Here is a 21,955-nt window from a genome sequence, read left to right as displayed (position 1 = left end):
TCGCCCAATCTGCGAGCAAGCTAAACTACGCCCCTTATTACTATGGTCCAGAATTTGGAATGTCCCCGAACTCCACAGCTATGCAGATGCCCTAAAAGATGTACTGTCCTTACCTGGTTGGCATAAGATCGCCTGGCTCAGAGAGGTCAAGAGGGTTCTGTATATGCTGGGTCTAGGAGCTGCATGGGAAAATAAAACAGCACCTCCCAAACATGAACTGAAGAAGGTCTATTGGTCATGGGTGGACAATGAAAGACTAGGTAAATCAAATCATCCAAAAACTGTAGCCAATTTCTTGATGGTCAAAGACGTCCCCTTCAGGGAACCATATCTGGATTTGATCCACAGTTCACATGATAGGGCATTGTACTTTAAATTCAGGGTCGGGGTTTTACCCTTATGTCAGTTTACCTCTACCTGAAAACCACCCTTGCAAACTGTACCCTACTGCCCATTCTGTGAGCTAAAAGTCGAATCTGTCGCACACTTGTTGTTTGAGTGTTGTGCCTATGTGGCCCCTAGACGGAGGTGGTTGAAGCCTCTTTGTAGGAGCCTGGGAACTCGCTCCCATTTGGAAGCTATAAGAATACTGCTTTCTGATGCTAGACCCTTTTTTGCCATTTGTTTGGCAAAATTCCTAGGCTGGGGTTGGCGCATAAGAACTGCTAAACAACTGACGATCCAATAAAGTGTCCCCTCTTATCCTTATTTTATATTATGCTTTTCTTGTGTAAATGATGAGATGTTTTTAACGGTAAAATGAATTGTAACTTGCTTTGTTTTGATTATCTTTTTTATGCTATGATGCTCTGCTTTTATGATATGTATCTATATCGAAATAAAGCTTTACTACTACTATATATGTCATGCACTGTTAATAAATCGTTGACATCTTTTTGCCATCATTGCATATTCCCCGATCCCTTGTATTGATGGAATTGATTTCCATGGCTCGAGCCATCCCGATTAAAGCCCGTATGACTCAGACACCACGGACTCTGACTCTCATTTGATTGAGCTATTCTTTTACTTGTCAGTAATTATATGGAAAAACTTGTACGGTAAATTATATTTACCACAGCTCTAGCACCCAATAATAATGTGTACTCCAGAAGCGACCCCATACCAGAAAGGACAATGGTTTTGAGTCGGGATTTGGGGTGACATCATCGTGACCCAACTTTTGAACGGAGTAGTCTGCCGAGTGGCTGAGGTGCAGGGTATGGAGCGGGGCCGGTATAGCTCAGCAAGGCTGCCCCACAAGTGCTAGGTGCAGCCCGGCAGTGGGTGGAGTGTTGGAGTGTGCTCCTTTACCCCTCCCCCGGGGTACTTCAAGTGGACCACCTGGCCCAGTGGAGGAAATGGGTAAACTCAGAAGTCGTCAGACAGGGTTCACCCTGGACCAGGAAGATACTGTGCAAGACCAGCCCCAATCAGGCACAGAAGAATCGGTGCAGCAACGATTAAGCAGGATCCTGGAGGCAATTGCAGGTACTAAAGCCACTCTTCATCAAGATATCAGCACAGTGGCGGCAGGCCTAGGTCTACTGCGGGAAGAGCACAAGAAACTTTCTGAAAGAGTGAAAGAGACAGAATCTAATGTTGCAGTCCTGATACCTGTGCAGAAGTCACTGGAGGCTTAGGTGAGGTTGATGGCACACAGATTGGGGCGTACTAGAGCGGAAGGCTGAAGACGCGGATGGACGTAATAGACGGAACAATATCAGAGTCCTGGGTCTTCCAGAGGGAGCAGAAGACAGTGATATGGTGTCTTTCCCGGAACAATGGCTTAAAACCTATGTAGGCCCGGAGGGCCTGTCATCGTTTTACACATTGGAAAGGGCTCACATAGTGCCGAGTAGGCCGCCGCTGCCAGTTGTGGCCAGACTTTTGCACTTCCGTGACAGAGATCTACTTCCTCAAAGGGTGCGTGCAGACAGCCCATACATATTGGACAACAGTAACATTTCCATTTTCCCTTATTACACGCTAGAGTTTTAGAGAAAACGAGTCTCATTCAAAAGAGGTCAAGAGGGCCTTGAGAGATGAGGGTCTGCAGTACCCCTTGATGTTCCCTGCCCGGCTGCGTATTATTCTAGATGGGAACACGCACTACTATGACACTCGGAAGGATGCGTGGGAATGGATTGAGTTGTACAAAGAAGAGGGGGGGGGTCCTCCAACTCAATGGCAAAGAAACCAGTAGAACTTGGGAAGCGTGTTAGAAGAAGAAACCGGAGGGGTCTTACTAAAAGACCGACCATGTCGCAAAGAGAGAAGGAAAGAGCAGAAGCGCTGCAGGCTGTTACAGCACTCTTGATGGGTAGGAGTCCATCTCCTGGAACCTGGAGCTTGCTCTTCAAAGGAAACTGGGGAGCAGGACTCGGATTCTTCCCATAGTGACAGTAACAATTTACCGGTGGTGACCCCAAATACAACAGACAAGATCATTTGAATTGAAAGGTGTTCGGGAGGGTTTCCTTGGGTATTCTTTTTAGGTTCCTGCAATTATGGACGCTTTTCATCTGCAGCCCCAGGTCCTGGTCAGCGCCCTCGATAGTAGGGCCGGTGCGATCTGGGAGGTCTACGTGCCATATATAATGTTTTATCTTTGCCACCCCATTGTGAGCCCCACTAGATTGGAGCCTCACTTCAGTGCATAATGTGCCAATCTCTGTTTGGGCGGCCGACCATTGTTGGACTGCCCTGGGGATTGGGAGTTGACCATTTTGGGGGTCTTTTTGTCTGATTAGTCAGTTGTTTACATTGCAGAGGGAGGTGGTGGTGCAGGTACGAACAAGCAGGGCGGGAGTGGGGCCCCACTGGGTGGACATCCAAGGTCATCTTTTTACAATGGCACAATCCCATACACTGATACGTTTCCTAACGTGGAATATACGAGGGTTGGGGTCTTTGGCTAAACACCAGAATATATATTCGTACTTACGGCGCAGAGATAAACATATAGCTTACATCCAAGAAACTCATTTGAATGTAGAAGAGGCAGGGAAGATGAAGCGACGATGGAGGGGGCAGATGTTTGCGTCCACCGCCTCTGCTTTTGCTCGGGGGGTGCTGATATGGATAAGCTGGGGATCTCCTTTGCACTAGATAGAGTGTCCCTTAATAAGGATGGAAGATATGTACTAATCAACGGGAGGTTGGTGGTCAAGTAGTGACCATGGTGAATATCTATGCTCCCAAACATGACCAAGTGGGATTTCTTGAGAATTTTTCACCTATTCTAGCTAACCACATAACGGGTTTCACAGTCCTGGGTGGGGATTTTAACTGCATAGCCGACATCTCGGTAGACTGCTTGCATCATCCTCTACAGGGAGCGCAGCCACACCACACGGCAGCTGGTTTCCGTAATTAGCTTTCCCACTGGGGTTTGGAAGACACATGGAGGACGCAACACACAGCAAATAGGGAATACTCTGTCTTCTCATCGGTTCACCAGATACGCACCAGGCTGGATAAGTTCCTTTGCTCCCCAGACTTTAATTTTACAGTACTCCATACTGAGTACCTGGACCAGCTGATAACGACGCACTAAACGTCGGCGGTTGACCCCTAATTCCGACGTGGAAACTTAACCACTCTGCATTAGAGGATGCACCTTTCCGTGAATCGTTGCAGGCGCCTTTTGAGTCATACTTTCCCATTAATCTCCACACACCCTCCTCCACTCTGATTGAGTCGGAAGCTTTTAAGGTGGTAGTACGGGCCACTGCCTGGGGTCAAACCATCTGAGTACATAGGGACCATCAAGGGGAAATCATGGACCTAGAGGGAGAACTAACTAGGCTAGACAATGCTCAGGGGTCGGGGAAAGAAGCCTGCTTATTGTTATTGTTATCCAGAATTGTAAAGCGCACTATAACCTTACGGGCATACTGGCGCTGAAATACATGTGCACTGCCACCACAGTGCTGCAGAGGACCATGTTACGTGCAAAAAGCTTATGCTCTGGGAAATAGCCAGGTTTTTAATTTCTTTCAGAACATCAGCAGATCCTGGTCTATCTCAGATCAGTAGCTTATCTTTATAAGAAACCCATGGGAGATACGACAAATCACTCGGCCGCTTACGGTGCTATAGCCACAGAGAGTATCTGGACAGAGGTCAGAAGGAGGAAAGCAGGGCGGGTCGCCTCTTAGCCAGATTAATTAAAACTGAATTAAGTGGGGCGCCTATTACGCAGTTGACTTTAGATACGGGGGAAGTTATACATGATCTGGCGGGCATCAATGCGGCATTTTGTTCCTACTACGAACAGCTTTATACTGCTCCAGTGGGGGCATGCATGCCTGACGTCAGGAGCTTTCTGGAGCAGCAGTGGACGATTCGGCACAAGAGGAGTTGGGTAACCCTGTCAACCCGCAGGAAGTCAGAGCGGCTATAATGGCGCTGGCAACGAGAAAACGGCTGGGGCTGATGGCCTATTGGCAGAATTCTATCAAAAATATGCAGACCTATTGGTACCTCAATTAATTAAACTGTACACAGAGTCATATGAAGCAGGGGAGTTACCCTGGTCTACCCAGACCGTGTTGGTGATCCTACTTCCAAAGACTAAACGGCCCGGGCCGGAGTAAATGATTACAGACTTCTCTCAATGCTTAATCTGGACTTTAAGATAGTGAGTAAGGTTTTGGCGGGTAGGCTTCTACTGTATATGCGAATCCTGGTGCATCCTGCCCAGAATGGTTTCATCCCATTGCGCAATACTTCATACAACCTGCACAGGCTTCATTCTATCCTCTATCACACGGATTCCCCTTCCAAAAGACAGGCCGCTGTACTATCAGTTGACCTAGAAAAGTCTTTTGATATAGTTGGCTGAGAGTACTTGGTCGAGGTGATGCTTCGTATGGGACTGGGGGAAGAGCGGGTGCGATGTGTGCAGCTGTTATATACCTCACCCACGGCTCGGGTCAAAACTGGTAGGATGATCTCTAGGCAATATAAGATTTCACGGGGACGAGTCAGGGGTGTTCACTTCCTCTTTTACTGTTTGCCCTGGTTATAGGACCCCTATCGGAAAGAGTCCGACAGGGTGGGGCCGGGATAGGACGGACGATAGGAGGGCATCAGCATAACATATCCTTATATGCTGATGATCTGTAAATTTACCTGGAAGAGGCCAACATAGGCACTTCTGAGGCACTGCCGATTTTGGATAGATTTGCGCACTATTCGGGTCTCCGAGTCAATACAGCCAAAATCTACCTTTTTCCTGTGGCGGGTCCAAAGAGTAGGCCGGAACCTTTGACTGTGAACATACATTGGGCACAAGACACGTTTAAATACCTGGGCATACATGTTTTTCATTAATTTGAAGACTTGCAGGAAGGGAACTTGAATAGAGCGCTGCGTTCCTTCTACTCTTGTTTACACTTTTGGAGTACCCTTCAATTAGCCATAATGGCCAGGGTTTCCCTGTCCAAAATGGTTATGCTTCCCCGCCTGTTGTATTTTTTTGTAAACTGCCAGTCCCCATTCCAAGTAGCTGGTTCTGTCCCTTGAACGCTCTCTTGAGAGGTCTGGTGTGGGGAGACGGAAGACCACAGGTGTCTCTGAAGACACTGCAACATCCAATGGCAGAAGGGGGACTGGGAGTCCCAAACTTCAAATATTACATGCTGGCGGCCCAACTTCAATGGTTGGCACAATGGGTAGAGGGGGTGAATGAGGAAGGCACATGGATGGCCAATCCGGACTCTCGTCCCAACTTGCTGGTGGCCAAGTTGCTCATTTCGACAACAATTACAACTTACTCCTCACTACTATTACGTACTGCATTGCAAGCCTAGAAAAGGTGTCAAAATAAGTGGTGTCACCCAGCTAAATATACACTGGTACTATCATTGGTTGTGCTACCACATGGTGACCCCTAATCGGTATTTACAAGCAAACTAATGGTACAATGGATGGAGGCAGGGCTGGATAGTGTAGGCGATTGCTGTTCGGACAAGACATTGCTCTCATTTGAGGATCTGGTAGACGATAATGGATTAACCCCATGTCAGTTTTTACATTATGAAGCCTTATCCCATACATTTGTGCAGCTTTGTAATAATGGAAGGGAGGAACCAGAGACTCACCTGGTGCTACATGCCTTACTTACACTGGGCACAGCTAGGCACCTAGTGAAGTGGTTCTATGCTGCGCTGGTCGCAGCATCCCTCGGCCCCTTAAGTGGGCTTCGTGAGAGATGGGATAGACTTGGAGGGGAGGGAGCTCACTGACGCGGAATGGCGTAAAGCCATGCTCTCTCCCAAGACGATTTCCAGGAATACACGCATAAAGTACATACAGTTTAACAACGTACACATGACATATCTAACACCTCACCGCCTTAATGTGGCATATGGGGGGAAATTCAAAACTGCCCGAGATGCAATTACCCTAATGCGGACTTTGGACATATGATCTAGAGTTGCCAATATATGCAGATATTCTGGGAAGCTGTGTTAGACAAGATTAATAGCGTACTAAATAGGGTGCTACCGCTAACAGTCTAGTGGAGTGGTGTGGCTCACTGGTTAGAGGTGGCAGACCCGGAAGCAGAGAACGCCCGGGACCAGGGTTCAATTCCTGACGCGGAAGGGTCGTGAACCAGGGTCAGCGGACTCGATAATTCTCGCCTCAGTGCCTACTCTAACCAGGGATCACACTCTGCAACTCTGGGCATTAGCTTGCCTCATCTCTACAACGGCCCCCCACGTTCGCCGGGGATGCCTGGTTTCACCTTGGAGATACCCAGTAGGGACCATCTCTCAGGGATGGCCAGGACGGGATCCCCAACGGTCTACAGCGCCACGACGCCTCAGGGCAGAAGTGCGCTTTACAAGACACATACATTTACATTTTTACATTTACAGGTATGTGTGCTGTTTCTTTTCCGGAGGCCACCCAGGCAGAAAGTTGGGAATAAATTGATAGACCTTGCTTTAGGCCTTGCTAAGCGCAGAGTAGCGATGGAATGGAAGTCCGTGAGGTGGCCTCAACTAGACACCTGGAGTACAGACGTCATCGGGTGGGCTGGTGCGGAGGGCAGACTGTTACAATGAGAGGAGGCCTCAGGAGAGAGGAAGTTTCCCATAGCTGGGAAATGGAGAGATGTAATGATAGCATGGGAAAAAACTAGTGTTGTAAACGATGGGGAGAACCAGGAGGGATGCGACACAGACATTAGTGGAGTCTAGTGGAATGATCTGGGTAGCAGGGAACCCACCATGAATTCTACAATAGTTCACCAAGGATGCCGAAGCGCGACTAAATTGGGTTCGAAACAATCTTGTTAACCCCTTCTCTGCAAAGTTTTAATGTATGTTGTAGTTTTTCCTATTTTGAAGATTATCTTATTGTGTACTGGGTTTGTACCTCATGGATCAAAACAATGTAACTGACAAAATAGATCAGTTGTCAATAATACTACATATAAGGTTTAAACTGAGAATGATGGACCACCCATCTCGGGAAAATTTTAGAATGTGTTATAATATGAAAGCAAAATGCATATGTTGATTAGCAAGGAACCGGATTGACTGAAAAATGTAAATTTATACTACTAAGGTTCCTAATAATGCAATGCTGTATACCAAATACCAATAAAGATATATATTTTTTTTAAAAAGGATCTTCAAGCACATATTGCCAAGATTAATCAGCTTGCACACTACATTCTGTGCACACAATTTGGTTAGAGTACATGCTGTAGAAAGCTGTGTTGGAGCAATCTCATTCTTCTGGCTTGTGCAAGCAATGTACAACTTTTTCTTGGCATCAACCCACAGTTGGGCGGTTATGCTTGAATATGTTGAGGACAAAGATGGTGAACGTCAGCAAACGCTCCATACTAGTTTTGAAAAGAAGTGACTGGCACAAGGTGGTGTGCAAGGACTGATGCAATCAAGGCGTTATCCCAAGGCTACAGCAGTTTTCAGAAGGCTTTGCAGGTCATTGCTGAAGATGTGAATCAGAAGCCAGAGGCGATTCATGAGGCTAAAAGTCTTCTAAATGACCTGTCAAAGACAGAAAATGTAATCATGACAGGCTTCTGGACTAGATCGGATCAGCGGACTCAGCAGATCCCAACAAAAGGACGTCGATCTCCTGAAATCACTGCTCGATTTTTTTAACATCACAAGAGAAATAGAACTCATTCACCCTAGACATGTGGAGCTTCTTGAGGCCCTGATCACCCTTGCAGATCTCCGCAGCACAGTTCAGGCCTTCCCCCTTAGTAAATCTCCAGGTCCTGGTGGGCTACCGGTCAGCTTCTACCAGCTGTTTTTAACTGGCCTGCAAGACTATCTGCTTCAGCTGTTTAACTCCTTCATGGAGGATACAGGCCTTACATCCACTATCCCTTATACCCAAACCCGCGACAGACCCTATCCAATGCTCTTCGCCACGCTCCATAGTGCTCCTTAACATGGATGCAAAGATCTCCACCAAAATTCTGGTGACTAGGATAGAGCCTTACCTGCCAGGTCTTATTGACCCTGTTCAAGTGGGCTTTATTGCATTTGATAGTGGGCTGAAAACATGCGACGGATCACGCACTTAATTGAGAAATCTCACTGCCACAACATCCCAGGTTGCCTCCTTTCACTTTTTGCGGAGAAGGCCTTTGATAGGGTGAACTGGTCCTTCCTCAGGGTAGTCTTGGGCAAGATTAGTTTGAGCCCGGGAATGACAGCTAAAATTGTGGCTTCATTTGTTGCCCCAACAGTTACCATCTGGGTCAATGAGCACAACACCACCCCTATCAACATTCTTAAGGGCACACATCAGAGCTGCCCGTTGTCACCCCTTTTGTTTGCCCTCGTGGTGGAGACCTTATCCATGACTATTGGCCGCACAGAGGATGTGGTGGGTATCCCCTTTGGGGGTCGGACTCACAAGATCAGTCTATTTGCTGATGACCTCTTGCTTTCTATCTCGCAGGCTGCGATTACTGTACCAGCGATTGGCACCTGCCTTGTTTAATTTGAGAGGTATCAGGCTCAAAAATAATATGTCTAGGTCCTGTGTGCTTAATTTGACCATGCCCCCACAAGACCTCCCTGCCCTACAAGGCCTAGCACCATTTCAGTGGGCCTTCAGTAGGATTAGATATCTAGAACTCAACCTGACTCCTAAGCTGTCATCCTGGACGCAAGCCAATTGGCTGCAACTTCGGAGATCCATCTGGGCAGATCTCAGGCGGTGGAAACCTCTTCCTGGCTGGGCCACATTCATGTGGTAAAAATAAACATCTTAGGGCACTGAAAAATTGATGCTGAGAGAACCAGCAAATGTATAGTCAATAAAGTTTTTCAATAAAGTTTTCTGCACTTTGAATCTTCATAAGTATTTTATTCATACTTCTAGGGCTTATTCAATGTAATTGCATGATCACATTCATTGATTATCCATCAAGGATCATATACATCCAACTTTCTTATTTTTCATAAGTAAAAAAAACATTCCTTCCAATGCATTTCGGCCATGGGGCCTTCATCGGGGAAGTCTGTGAAACAAAAAATGTAGCCATCACTCCTTTATACAACACGGAAAAATATCAATAGAATATGCAACACAGTATTTGTCTAATGTAGCAACACAGTTACTCTAACTAAACAAAAAGGTTATTAGATTTAAATACGGACACTAGTAAACAAGCGAATGGCTACCCCTTGTTCAGGGAACTGTTTCATGTAGCAACCCTCCCTGTGGTGTTTCACAATGTTGCAATTGAAATCGTGTATTTTAAAACGCCATCGCGTATTATACTTGGAAATGTTTGGTTGATAGAAATGTATCGGGTGAAAATGCTCAGTAACGGATGCATTAAACTAATGAACGTTCGTACCCTAACATTATGGGAAGTTACGCGCTTGGTTCTAAGTTAATATGCTCCGCATCGGCTGCTTACCGGGTTAGTATTTCTCGTGGCGTCCTATGGCGCTGCGTTGTGTGCTACCATCGGTGCAGGAAAGTTCGCGTGTGACGCGTTAGGGGTGTGTTTAAGCGTGAGTTACGAGCGTGTTTGTTTAAAGGGACCGTGCGGTGAGGTTAAAGATGTACTAACGTATGGTGAACGGAAGCGTTTTGAGAGTGCAACATGGTATCTATGATAGGATGAGTTGACATAGCGAAGGAGTAACCATGATATTCGCAAATGTACAATCAAATTAAGGATAAAATACAATAAAGGAACTTTAAACTGTGGTATGCTGAAATCAAATGAATATCGGTATTTAGCACAGCACAAAACATATTAATACACTGTGTTATAATGTTCATAGATAGCAACTAAATTCTGTCCGTTCATTGATCCCGTTAGGGCTCAAAGTCTGTAGGTGGTTTTCGCGTTTTAAAAGAGCTTTTTTGTTGTCTTCATTTCTTTCCACAACTTCCAATATGCAAGCCTTGATTTGATTCACTTGGTGGTTATGTTCAATGAAATGGGTTGCCACTGCTGATTTTAGAACTTTGGTTCTAATGTTACTTTTGTGCTCAGTGAGCCTTATTTTGAATTTACGTTCCGTTTGTCCAACATAGGCTTTTCCGCAAGGGCACTTCATCATGTATATAATGTTTTTCGTATCACAAGTTGCATTAACATTTAACTTGATTTTATTCCCTCTCATAGGGTGCGTAATTGTGTTGCCTTCCATTATATTATTGCAATTACTGCAGTTTTTGCATGGAATTGTGCCTTTGAATTTTATGTTGGATTTAGTTACAGTAGCACTCTTGATGATTTCTCCTAAGTTTCTTGCTCTGGTGAATGCAAATATTGGTTCATTCGCGAAGATGTTGTTAAAGTCTGGTTATAAAGTCTGTAATATTCGCCAATGTTTTTTGGTGGTTTTTTTTAACAACGGACTCACCGTGGAGTATTTACTTACACATGTTATTTTGGTTTCCTTTTTGGTTTTGGATGTAGAGAGTAATGTTCTTCTGTCTTTCAATTGGACTCTTTCTAGCGCTGAATTTAGCACTGCCTCTGGATATCCTCTTTTTTTGAATCGTTGCAACATGATTTGTGATTGCGTCATTGATTCCTCAGGGTCTGAGATAATTATTTTTACTCGGAGGAGTTGTGAGTATGGTAAATGCTGTTTGAGTGGAGTTGGGTGGAAACTCTGATAAGTTAATAGATTATTGCGGTTGGTTGTCTTTGTGTAGAGTGTGGTTTCCATTTTGTTGCCTGTTTTTTTGATTGGTACATCCAGGTAGTTGATTTGGCTGTCATGAGTTTCATAAGTGAATTGTATCCGTTGATCTATCTCATTTAGTTGTTGAATGTTGAGGATCAAGTTTTCCCTCGTGCCCTTCCACAATATGAAAATGTCTCCTGAGCGGGGAGTATTCCTAAGGAGCACGAAACACGCCTTAAATCGCATACACAGACTTCGCAGTGCACGGCCATTATCTACAGCTCAAAAATAAACATCCTCCCATCCTTGTATCTTTTCAAGACCCTGCCAACTTCGGTTCCCCAGGAAGATATCCTTTGTCTGTAAAGGGACATCCATTCCTTTATTTGGAATGGGAAACGGCTGAGCATCTGTACCTCCCTACTGGTGTAGCCGCAGGATAGGGGGTGGGCTGGCTTGCCCTAATCTTCTTGAATACTATTGGGCAGCCCATCTATGGTGCATTTTGGAGTGAGTGGTGCATGAGAGTGAGAAATACTGGTTTCACATGGACCGTGCAGAGGCATGCCAGCCCTTAAGGGATCTAGCTTGTTTACCTAAGCACGCCAGACTATGCAGCACATACATGGCCACCCACACTAAGACGGTATTTGACACATGAGATAAGTTAGCGACTAAAAGGAGGCTTCCCCTCTCCCAATTTGCCCATTGTGCATAATCCTTACTTTGCACTTGCACTGCTGACTCAGCTCTTTCCCAGCTATTGGTGGGAGAGAGCCAAACGCTGTGCTATCTGTTTGTATTACGCTCCATCAAAACCTTAGAACAATGCAAAACTGATTTCCATATTCCTTAAACGGCTAGACTGCAGTACTGTACGCTGCAGCTTTAGACGCTTAATCTCTCAAACTATCCGGGAGTGACTAGACCCTACACTTCCTTTGAAAAACTTGTGTGGATATTCGCTGATTCTAGGGGACTGATATCTAACACATACAGCACACTACAGCACTCGATGGGACCGTGCAACCGCACCATGCACTACTTATTACCCCATATATTTCATCAGTCATGACATCTTCTATGACGTCATTGATCATATCATTGCAACATTTGCAATAACATTGTTGATGAGAAAACTGTGTATGGTGGGGAGGCGAGTTACAGTTACCTTAGGGCATGAGTTATAGTTTTTTGAGATAACTATAACTCCTGAATGTCTAGGATTTTCTGTGTATAAAATCTGAACCTAACTAGCACGCCACCGTAACCTTGGTTTTTTAGTGAATTTCGAAGTTTTTTTTAAATTCTACTTCCTAACTATAACATCCCTGTAACCTTTGTTTTTTTAGTGAATGCATAACTATATCATCCAAAAAGATCGCCCGCAAAAGGAAATGGCCCACAGCAGGTAAATGTAGCTTGAAATGTTTTATTAAAAGCTGCCGTGTGCAGAGGAAAGTTGCTGCTCAGGTAATTTTCCAGTCAGTCCGACGCGTTTCATGCACAGCATTTCATCAGGGACTCTTAGTTAACAAACTGCGCCGGGGCACAATCATTTTGAACACCTTTCGATAATTGTAGTCCCCGCCCTTCTGGTCGTCGCCACTCCCGTGGCATCTTGGTACTTGAAGTGTTCATCTATTACCTCAGTGGGTCGTGTGCCCCAAGCAGTTCAATATATATATATATATATATATATATATATATATATATATATATATATATATATATATATCAACAAGAACAAGGTTACCCTTAAGGAAGAGCCTCCAGGCTGAAAACCACAGCGCAGAAAACAGAAGTCAGCTTTCAAAGTCAAAGGCATCTTCTGCCAAACGCGTTTCTGGTTTCCCCTTCGTCAGTGGCTGATGGTGCTCGAATCTCGAGGCAACAGGTGCTGCTACTCTTATCACGGTGAACCTCCCCATGTGGGCGTTGCCATCACTGCAGCATGCTGGTTCACGTAGTCTGCACAATAGTGTTTCTCAAGTGAGATGTTGCCAAAAAGTTCGTATTTTTCTATAAAATTCATTCCCAAGTGGGTAAAAGCATAATCCCTGCTTTTGCGCTGTAAGGTGATGTTTTCATTAAGGCACTTCACCCCGCTTCATTGGTGACCTTTCACCTGCAGTCACCTCGGGTCCGTGCTGAGCAGAGGGGCTTCTTCCGCGACTGGGCCAGCCGCTAAATACCAACAAGAACAAGGTTACCCTTAAGGCAGAAAACAGAAGTCAGCTTTCACATATATATATATATATATATTACCTACTGGCGGTCGCCAGTAGGTATATATAGTTAGGATTTTTTCCCTATGGCATTTCTGAAAATTCTATGTCTAATAACTTTGGCGTTTGTGGACGGAATCGGCTGAAATTTTCAGGAAAATGGCACATTTTGTTTCTGAGCAGCTCCTGGAAATTTGGGGGGGGTTCGTCAAGGGGGGGCCGAGAAAAAAGGGGGGTCCCAAAACGCGTTTTTCCCATGTTAATTTCCATAGGGCGGTTGGACTCACTTTTAGCCCGAACGGCTGAATGGATTTCCACGAAACTTGGAAAAATTGTAGGGACTGTTAGCCCGATGTGCCTTTGCTAGGTCTCAATATATGTGCTTCAGTGGATTTTGAGAAATTAACGTTTAAATCAAGATATATATCTGTAACAGCGCTCCGGGCAGCGATCCGGTTAGCGAACTTTTCGCGTATCGGAACTTTGCGATGCGAAGCTGATTGGCCCTCCGGTGTCTGTCAACATTCTAAACAGTCCGGAGCGGCCGCCATCTTGTCTCTCGGTAGGATCGAGAGACAAGAGGAGGCCAAAACAAAGGGGGAAATGAAGGAAAGGGGGCATATTATAGAGCCACGCAGGGCCCCAAAAAAAAAAAAAATCCGATTTTTTCGCCGTAGAGACGCGTCTTGGTAAGCGAACCGGGCAGCTAACCGGGCAGCTAACTAGGAAGCTAACCGGCAGTGTAACGGGAGTCTGAGGAGTAGCTGATTGGCTGTCAACATTGTAAACAGTCCGGAGCGGCCGCCATCTTGTCTCTCGGTAGGATCAAGAGACAAGAGGAGACCAAAACAAAGGGGGAAATGAAGGAAAGAGGCCAAGGTAGACCCCTTCTGACCCCATAGGATTGATGAGGGGGATATTATAAAACCACGCGAGGCCCAAAAAAAAAAAATCCTGAGGAGTAGCTGATTGGCTGTCAACATTGTAAACAGTCCAGAGCGGCCGCCATCTTGTCTCTCGGTAGGATCGAGAGACAAGAGGTGGAAAAAAAAAAGGTGTAAATGAATGAAAGGGGTAAGGCAGACCCCTCCTGAACCCCTAGGATTGATGAGGGGGCTATTAAAGTTCCCTGCGGGGCAAAAGAAAAAAAAATTGCGATTTTTCGCGGTAAAGGTGCTTCCTGGTACGTTAACCGGGCAGCTAACCGGCAGCGTAACGGGAGTCCGACATATTGTGTTTTTTTAACGTTTGTGATATGTGCACGTGTGGATTTTGTCTAATTAAGGTTAAAAAAATATATATATATCTTTAAGCGTGTTCTGGCGCGCTTACGTTTTGGGTTTGGTTTGCGCTGCAGAGACGATACGTCACGGTTATGCGATGCATCATGAGGCGTCTCACGGGCTACGTGATACGTCACTTAATAAAGAATATATTTTACAGCTATAGATATTAGCTTTTAAAAAACCAATGAAATTCACAGAAAAAACCATAGGTTATAGACCATATATAGTTAGGAATTTGCATTTACAAAACCTTGAAAATTCACTGAAAAAACCATAGGTTATAGACCATATATAGTTAGGGATTAGCATTTAAAAAACCTTATTTTATTTGCACAAAACCATTGAAATTCCATATATAGTTAGTTGCACTAACTATATATCGCGGACCCGCAATCCACTGCTAATGATGTCACATATTACATCATTCATGACATGGTCAGTGACATCACTGATGACATCACTGATGACATCTCAAATGACATCACTGATGACATCACTGATGACATCTCAAATGACATCACTGATGACATCACTGACATCTCATTTGACATTACTGATTACATCACTGATGATATCATTTATGTGATAATACATCTTCAGACTCTAATATAACCTTAGATACACTCAGTGTAAACAGGCACTCACAGACTGTCACACATCCATGGAGTTACTCACACACCTAGTCAGTCATGCAAAGAATCAATCACATCTCAATTTCCTCAACTATACAGTTATACACACCTTACTTATTCAAACATATAGTAACACATATTTACTCTCTTATACAATCCTTGATACAAGTTCACAATGATTCATACAGCCACTCACACATTCACTGGCTCTTATGTTCAGTTATTTATATATGTCAACTCTCACATGGAGTGTGTTTTACATATGTACTTACTTTGACATGTAGCACTGAGATATCCATTCACTCACCAATATACTCATGCACACAGTCAACTGTCCATACAGCTGTTTCTACATGCACTTTTGAACCCATACACCTAGGGAATCAACTGCTCACACATCTATGCACAGAGTTATACACCTCCCAGCCACCCACACACATACTCAGTCTCCCATACAAATACTTGGGCAACCATTCAATAACCCATATAGTTACTGATATAGCTACTGATTTAAACATGCAGCAGTTTACAGAACAACATAAATAATGATTGCCAAATTAAGACACTTTAATCACTAACCCATACACTCAGTGAGACACATTTAATCATTCTCTCATACAGTCAGTCATGCACCTACTAAATCCTTCATCCAGACACTTATACATCCACTCATTCTTCAATATGTAAGACATATTTTAACTTTACAGAAACATACAGTCACTGGGTGTTGTCATCAGTGATGTCATCAGTGATGTCATTTGAGATGTCATCAGTGATGTCATCAGTGATGTCACTGACCATGTCATGAATGATGTAATATGTGACATCATTAGCAGTGGATTGCGGGTCCGCGATATATAGTTAGTGCAACTAACTATATATGGAATTTCAATGGTTTTGTGCAAATAAAATAAGGTTTTTTAAATGCTAATCCCTAACTATATATGGTCTATAACCTATGGTTTTTTCAGTGAATTTTCAAGGTTTTGTAAATGCAAATTCCTAACTATATATGGCCCATAACCTATGGTTTTTTCTGTGAATATATATATATATATATATATATATATATATATATATATATATATATATATATATATATATATATATATATATATATATATATATATATATATATATATATATATATATATATATATATATATATATATATATATATGTTAGAAAGGGTTCCCCACACAAGGTAAAGTCCCAGGAACCACAAAAGACTCGCGCTCCAGGGTCCGTGTTTGAAAAAGCGTTTATTGTAAAAACAAATATGCATGATTTCTCACATTTGTTTGTATTAGAGCCCCTGGATGGGCCAGGTCCTGGGATCTTATTCTATAAAGTATGGGATGGGGAGAGCATGCGGCTCTCCTCTCCACTGCCACTATGGGCCTTGGGCCAGGTGATTAAGAAAACCTGAGGAGGGGGCACTTATGGTCCCCCTTTTTAGTTTTGAATTGCCCGAGGACCGACACCTTCCCTGGGTGGGGAACATTCATGAAAGGGTAAGGGGTCCTGGGTACCACCACCGCCGTGGGGCAAGGCCAAATGTAACCTGGAGGGGGTCCACGCGGCCCCCTAACGGCCCTTCCCCAGGGAACTACCATTTCCCTGGGGAAGGCCCTAGAAGAACAAAGGAGGGGGCTGCACAGTCCTCCCCCGGAGCTATAAATGGCCTTGGGGACCATTAACCCAAGGGCCAGCTACCTATGTCCCGGGGAGCCCACCCCGGGACATAGCAATTTGCTCTCGCTTTGTGGGAGCGTTGACAACTCCTGCTAAGAGAGAGCAAACAGTAAGTCCGCTCCCAGCTGGTGCGAAAAGGAAAACTGTTCTCGCCCACTGTGAGCGGACTTTTCATTTTGTTTCCAGCCCACTGTCAAGCAGGCAGGGAAACAGATGAAAAATGTATTCCCACTTGCAGGGAGCAGCATTGTTTGCTGCTCCCTACATGAGGAAGGAATGCCAGCTACCGCTGGAGGTGGGGATCCGGCAGGGACTGCTAGGGCATTATGTCTCCCCCTTGGTCCCCAACACTGCACACTGGGTGCCCTGGCTGGCTCCAGAGCACACAGGATCAAGAGGCAGGGCTCCAGGGTATGGGGAACCTTGGGCCAAAATTGGCCCGGAAAGGGGGGACGCACCCCCCTTTCCTTTGAATGTATTCTTGTCCTGTCCCAGTGAGAGCAGAGACCAGGGTTCTCCCTTTAAATTACTGGGAGTATGAAAACATACAAATCATCTGGAAGCTCTGCCCGGTGGGCTCCATCACATACCCCATAGAATTATGCAAAGGTCTTCCCGCCATCCTACTGGACAACTTAGTAAAAGGCCCCCTAGAATGTTTCCCGCCAATTTCAGTGATGCATTCTTGGTGCCAAAGAATATGAGGACAGGGAAAACAGAAAAGGCTTGGGTCCTAACACTATCTGGCCTAGACCACAGCAATATTGTACAACAAAACAATGACCAGACAGATTATTCCAAATTACTTCTGTATGAACCTAGGCAGTAATTGTAAGTTCATGTGAATTATTTTACATCTGTAACTTGTTTTAGCACAAATGAGTTAAGAACATTCAGTGATGTCATAAGGTAGAGAACACCTTATTTAGTGTACCAAAATTAACGACATAACAGATTAAACATTACAACAAATAAACATAACTGTAATACATGTAAGCAAAATTGAACGCCAGTACAGTTATCAGTTTTCCATCTGGGCAAAGATGTATGAACTCTTTTGAGGCACTTGATGGGAATCTTTTAAAAGAAATTTTGTTCCCAATGAGCAGATGACCCTCTTAAAAACTGTGTAGCCCTTTGCCCGTAACACAGGCAGGACAAATGGAACCGCTAGGAGTTTGCCTGTGATCTAAATACCAAATATGGACTGGTTCTTTGCAGGACATGATAACTGTACTGGCGTTCACGTTTGCTTACATGTATTGCAGTAATGTTTATATGTTGTAATGTTTAATCTGTTATGTACACATCCACAGAGCCACTCACACACACCTCACTCATACTCACAGCCACTCACCTATACATCTACTCACACAGTCACTCACCAAGAGTCACTCACACAGCCACTCACTCAGCCAACAGCCACTCACACACCTACTCACTCTCCAATACAGCTACTTGCACACCCACTCACTCACCCATACAACCTCTCAACAGAGCCACTCACACACCCACCTACACACCAATTCACACATCTATACAACCACTCACACATCCACTCACTCACCCATACAGCCACTCACACAGACACCCACTCTCCAATACAGCCACTCACACATCCACTCAGTTAACCAAACACCCACTCACTCACCCATACGGCTACCTACACACCCATTCATTTATCCATAACGCCACTCTCATAGCCCTTTAGTCACCCATGCAGCACCTCACACACCCACCCATACTGCCCCTCCCACACCCCTCACTCACCCATACAGCCTCTCACACTCACTCATTCACCTATACAGCCACTCACTCACCCATACAGCTAGTCACAGAGCTACTCACTCACCCATACATCCACTCACACACCCATACAGTCTCTCAGACACATACACAATCAGACACGAATATCCAGTTACACACAGCCACACACATAATATATGTTAGAAATACTATCACTCATTACTAGTACATAAGCAGCACATTGCGGGGTGTAAGTTATAGTTAGCTCAGGTAACAATAACTGCTGAATTTTAATGGGTTTGTACGAGTGAAATCTGAACCTAACTCTAATGTCATGTAACCTTTGTTTTCTTCAGTTAATTTCAAAGTTTCTTTTTAAATTCTATTTCCCAACTATAATGTCCCTGTAACCTTTGTTTTTTTCAGTGAATATATATATAAATGGGTCTCATGAACCATACATATACTTACCTTACATTGTAAAGGCATTGCATTGTAATTGATACGCAGTAAAGGCATGCTTTGTATGTGCATGTGTGCTAATGTCATACATCCAGACACTAGGACAGGGACTCTCCTTGATCCGGGGTGAAAAGTGATGGATGAAGAGAGAGACCAAGGAAAGAGACTCTGTAGCACTGTGGTGAGAGCATGAGCGATAGGAAGAGAGTCAAAAGGACAGGGGCACTCACAAGAAGCGTGTCTGAGGGGTAGGAATAATTACAGCACAGCCAGATGCTCTCATAACAAGTAAAATAGTGTATCATAGGAAAAAGAAGCAATATGCCAAAATACTGTCATTGCTGCTGGTAGAAACACACTAGGACAATGAGCATTCATAGTAACCAAGTGACGTTAATTAGGGGAAGGCAACAAAACCAGAAACTGCTAAGAGCATGTGAGCGGGATAGCACCACAAAAATTACCTGGAACGCCTCTGCGTAGGCTACTGACAGTTGCGCTTGATCATACAGCATCTTCTCAAAGTGCGGCAAGTGCCAACTCTTGTCTGTGGAGTATCTGTGAAAACCCTGGAAAGAGAAAGCAACCATTGCGGTAATATTCACACACTCCACTTTATGGAGAGGATGGGGGTAGGATCTCTGTGATACTATATTGATTACTCTGTGACCCTGCGTTAACTGCATTAGAGGTATGAAGGAAAGGAATCATGTCTTTGTTCATTTATGGGGTTACAACATGAGAAACCGTGAAAACATGCTCTTTTACCCTATAAGGAGAGGATGGAGACATTTGTGTGAGGCTATATGTAATGCATTGGAGGACGCGCTGAGGGGCCGTCTGTGATAACAATAGTGATTGCATTGTTGAGAAACAATAGTGAAGAGGTATCACCATTACCATAAATGGGTTGCATATGAAGGAGAAGCAGTTTTAAACACTGCATTGCGAGGAATAATGAGAAGCAGGTATTGTTGTTCCCAGATTTCTGCTGTGCTTTTGGGAAAGGACCCATCTCTAGCAGCCTATGATGGGATTAATCTGTCAGGGAGAGATCTGTTTATCACTCCCCATGGGAACATCCCGTCTCCATATGCAGCTCAGATATCTATTCTGCACTATGTGACCAGATACTTTCCGGTGTCTGAAACGCGGAAGCCTGAGACTGCTAACCACACAAATATCAAGCCTTCTGCACTACTTAAATCGCTGATTGTCAAAAATAGGTTTTCATCCCCTGGCATCGCATAAGATGATCTTTTTTCCTAAATGTTTGGTCAGCATTTTAAGATAAACAGTTGCCGAATCGTGTCTTGAGCGCCCACTATACTTAGCTTAAACTGACAATAATGAGCTCAGCACTGAGAATTGTACTATCATAAATAAAAATATTATTTGAGAATGGAAATATATACTCTGCAACTGCGACACAAAAAAACCTGAAGCCTGCCTAAGAAGAGAGCTGAAGAGCAATAGTGTGATCACATAACCCAATCACACAACCCAATTGTCCGCCACAACAATGATCAATGAAAATGGGTGAGCTGGAGGTGGGGTGGATTGGACCATGTTAAGCTGAAAGTGCAACTCTGTGTGTCTCGGAGCTATAACGCTCCGAGCCGTGTACGGGTCACACGGGACTGAAGGTCACAACTGAAGCAGAGCTGTGCTTGGTATCAGGAAGTGGTGTTGGTCAAAACCCTGGGATGCATCAGTAGATGTGAGTGCAGGTCCCAGTGCCATAACAGAGTAGAAAGAAGACCTTCAGGTTAAGACTATGGCGTTATGGTGGTGGTCTGTGGGCACCAGTACTGTTATAGCAGGGTGTGATGAAGGTCTGCTCTGATGATTTAATACATTTTAAAAGCAGCATTCATCAGGGCTCAGTCTGCACAATCCTGCCTTACCCAACCAACAATGTCATGGATCCCGCCACAGGCCATCATCTTCAGTGTATGCAGGGCCATCTGCTGTGCCTCTGTGCCCTCAGGAGATGTACGTCGTATTGCCCAGAGAGAGAAGAGGAAGCGTATGATAACTGAAAGAGGAATACAAAAAGGTCAGTTTCATTAATCCAGCTACTTGAATCTAAGGAAGGCTGACACGTGAGGTGCTGACCTGGGGTTGGAAACTTTGGAAAGTCAGCAAATCCGCCATATTCGTCATCGTACATATCCACCAACTGCTGGAAACATTTGGGTGCCACATCATTGTGTGAAGGCAGTCTCTCTGCAACTCTTAAAGCTGTACTAGACTGCAGCGATGCAAATATTCTCTCACTATTTCCCAAAAGTGAATCTTTGTTATTCTCCCACTGCAAGAGATGAAAAATTAACCATTTGTCGAGACATCTATGAATTAATGTTCAGGCGAGAACAAAATGATAGAACTTGACAAGCCTAATAATCTTTGACAATACTGATACAACTTCGGAGATTAACATAAATCTATAACTCCCAAGCGTAATCCTGTCCTACATATAGTCTGTGCCAATATCCACTAAGACACTAATTATGTTCAAGCCTACCACTAGCCAATATTCCCAGGGTAACTCTTTGCTGAGTCAATGGCATTGGCATACTCCTAAAACAATCATGGCCCAAATCACATATGTTAATCTCACCTAACGAACACGAAACTGACGTAGCAACCTCTCTTGCTAATATAGGTCAGCTCCAGAGCAAATCATGATTTTGCCACAGTCATCCCAACACCATCAATACTCTGTGACCAACGTTACTCAA

At 44.3% G+C, this 21,955-nt stretch overlaps 1 protein-coding gene across 7 annotated transcripts in view; it reads right to left on the bottom strand.

The window, feature by feature from the left end:
* SPATA20 (spermatogenesis associated 20) overlaps positions 1-21,955 on the bottom strand; it is a 2,039,700-nt gene that overhangs the window by 1,180,931 nt on the left and 836,814 nt on the right. For all 7 annotated transcript variants that reach the window (XM_086930841.1, XM_086930844.1, XM_086930843.1 and 4 more), the window contains 3 exons: positions 21,330-21,525; positions 21,119-21,249; positions 19,676-19,780 (listed from right to left, as the gene is read on the bottom strand). In XM_086930841.1, the coding sequence (XP_086786967.1) occupies positions 19,676-19,780; positions 21,119-21,249; positions 21,330-21,525 (432 nt within the window). The remainder of the gene's footprint in view (positions 1-19,675; positions 19,781-21,118; positions 21,250-21,329; positions 21,526-21,955) is intronic.

Source organism: Lissotriton vulgaris, chromosome 7, assembly GCF_964263255.1.
Source record: "Lissotriton vulgaris chromosome 7, aLisVul1.2, whole genome shotgun sequence".
Lineage (NCBI taxonomy): Eukaryota > Metazoa > Chordata > Amphibia > Caudata > Salamandridae > Lissotriton > Lissotriton vulgaris.
The sequence above is the reverse complement of the archived record's forward strand: the minus strand, read 5'-3'. Positions and strand labels throughout refer to the sequence as shown.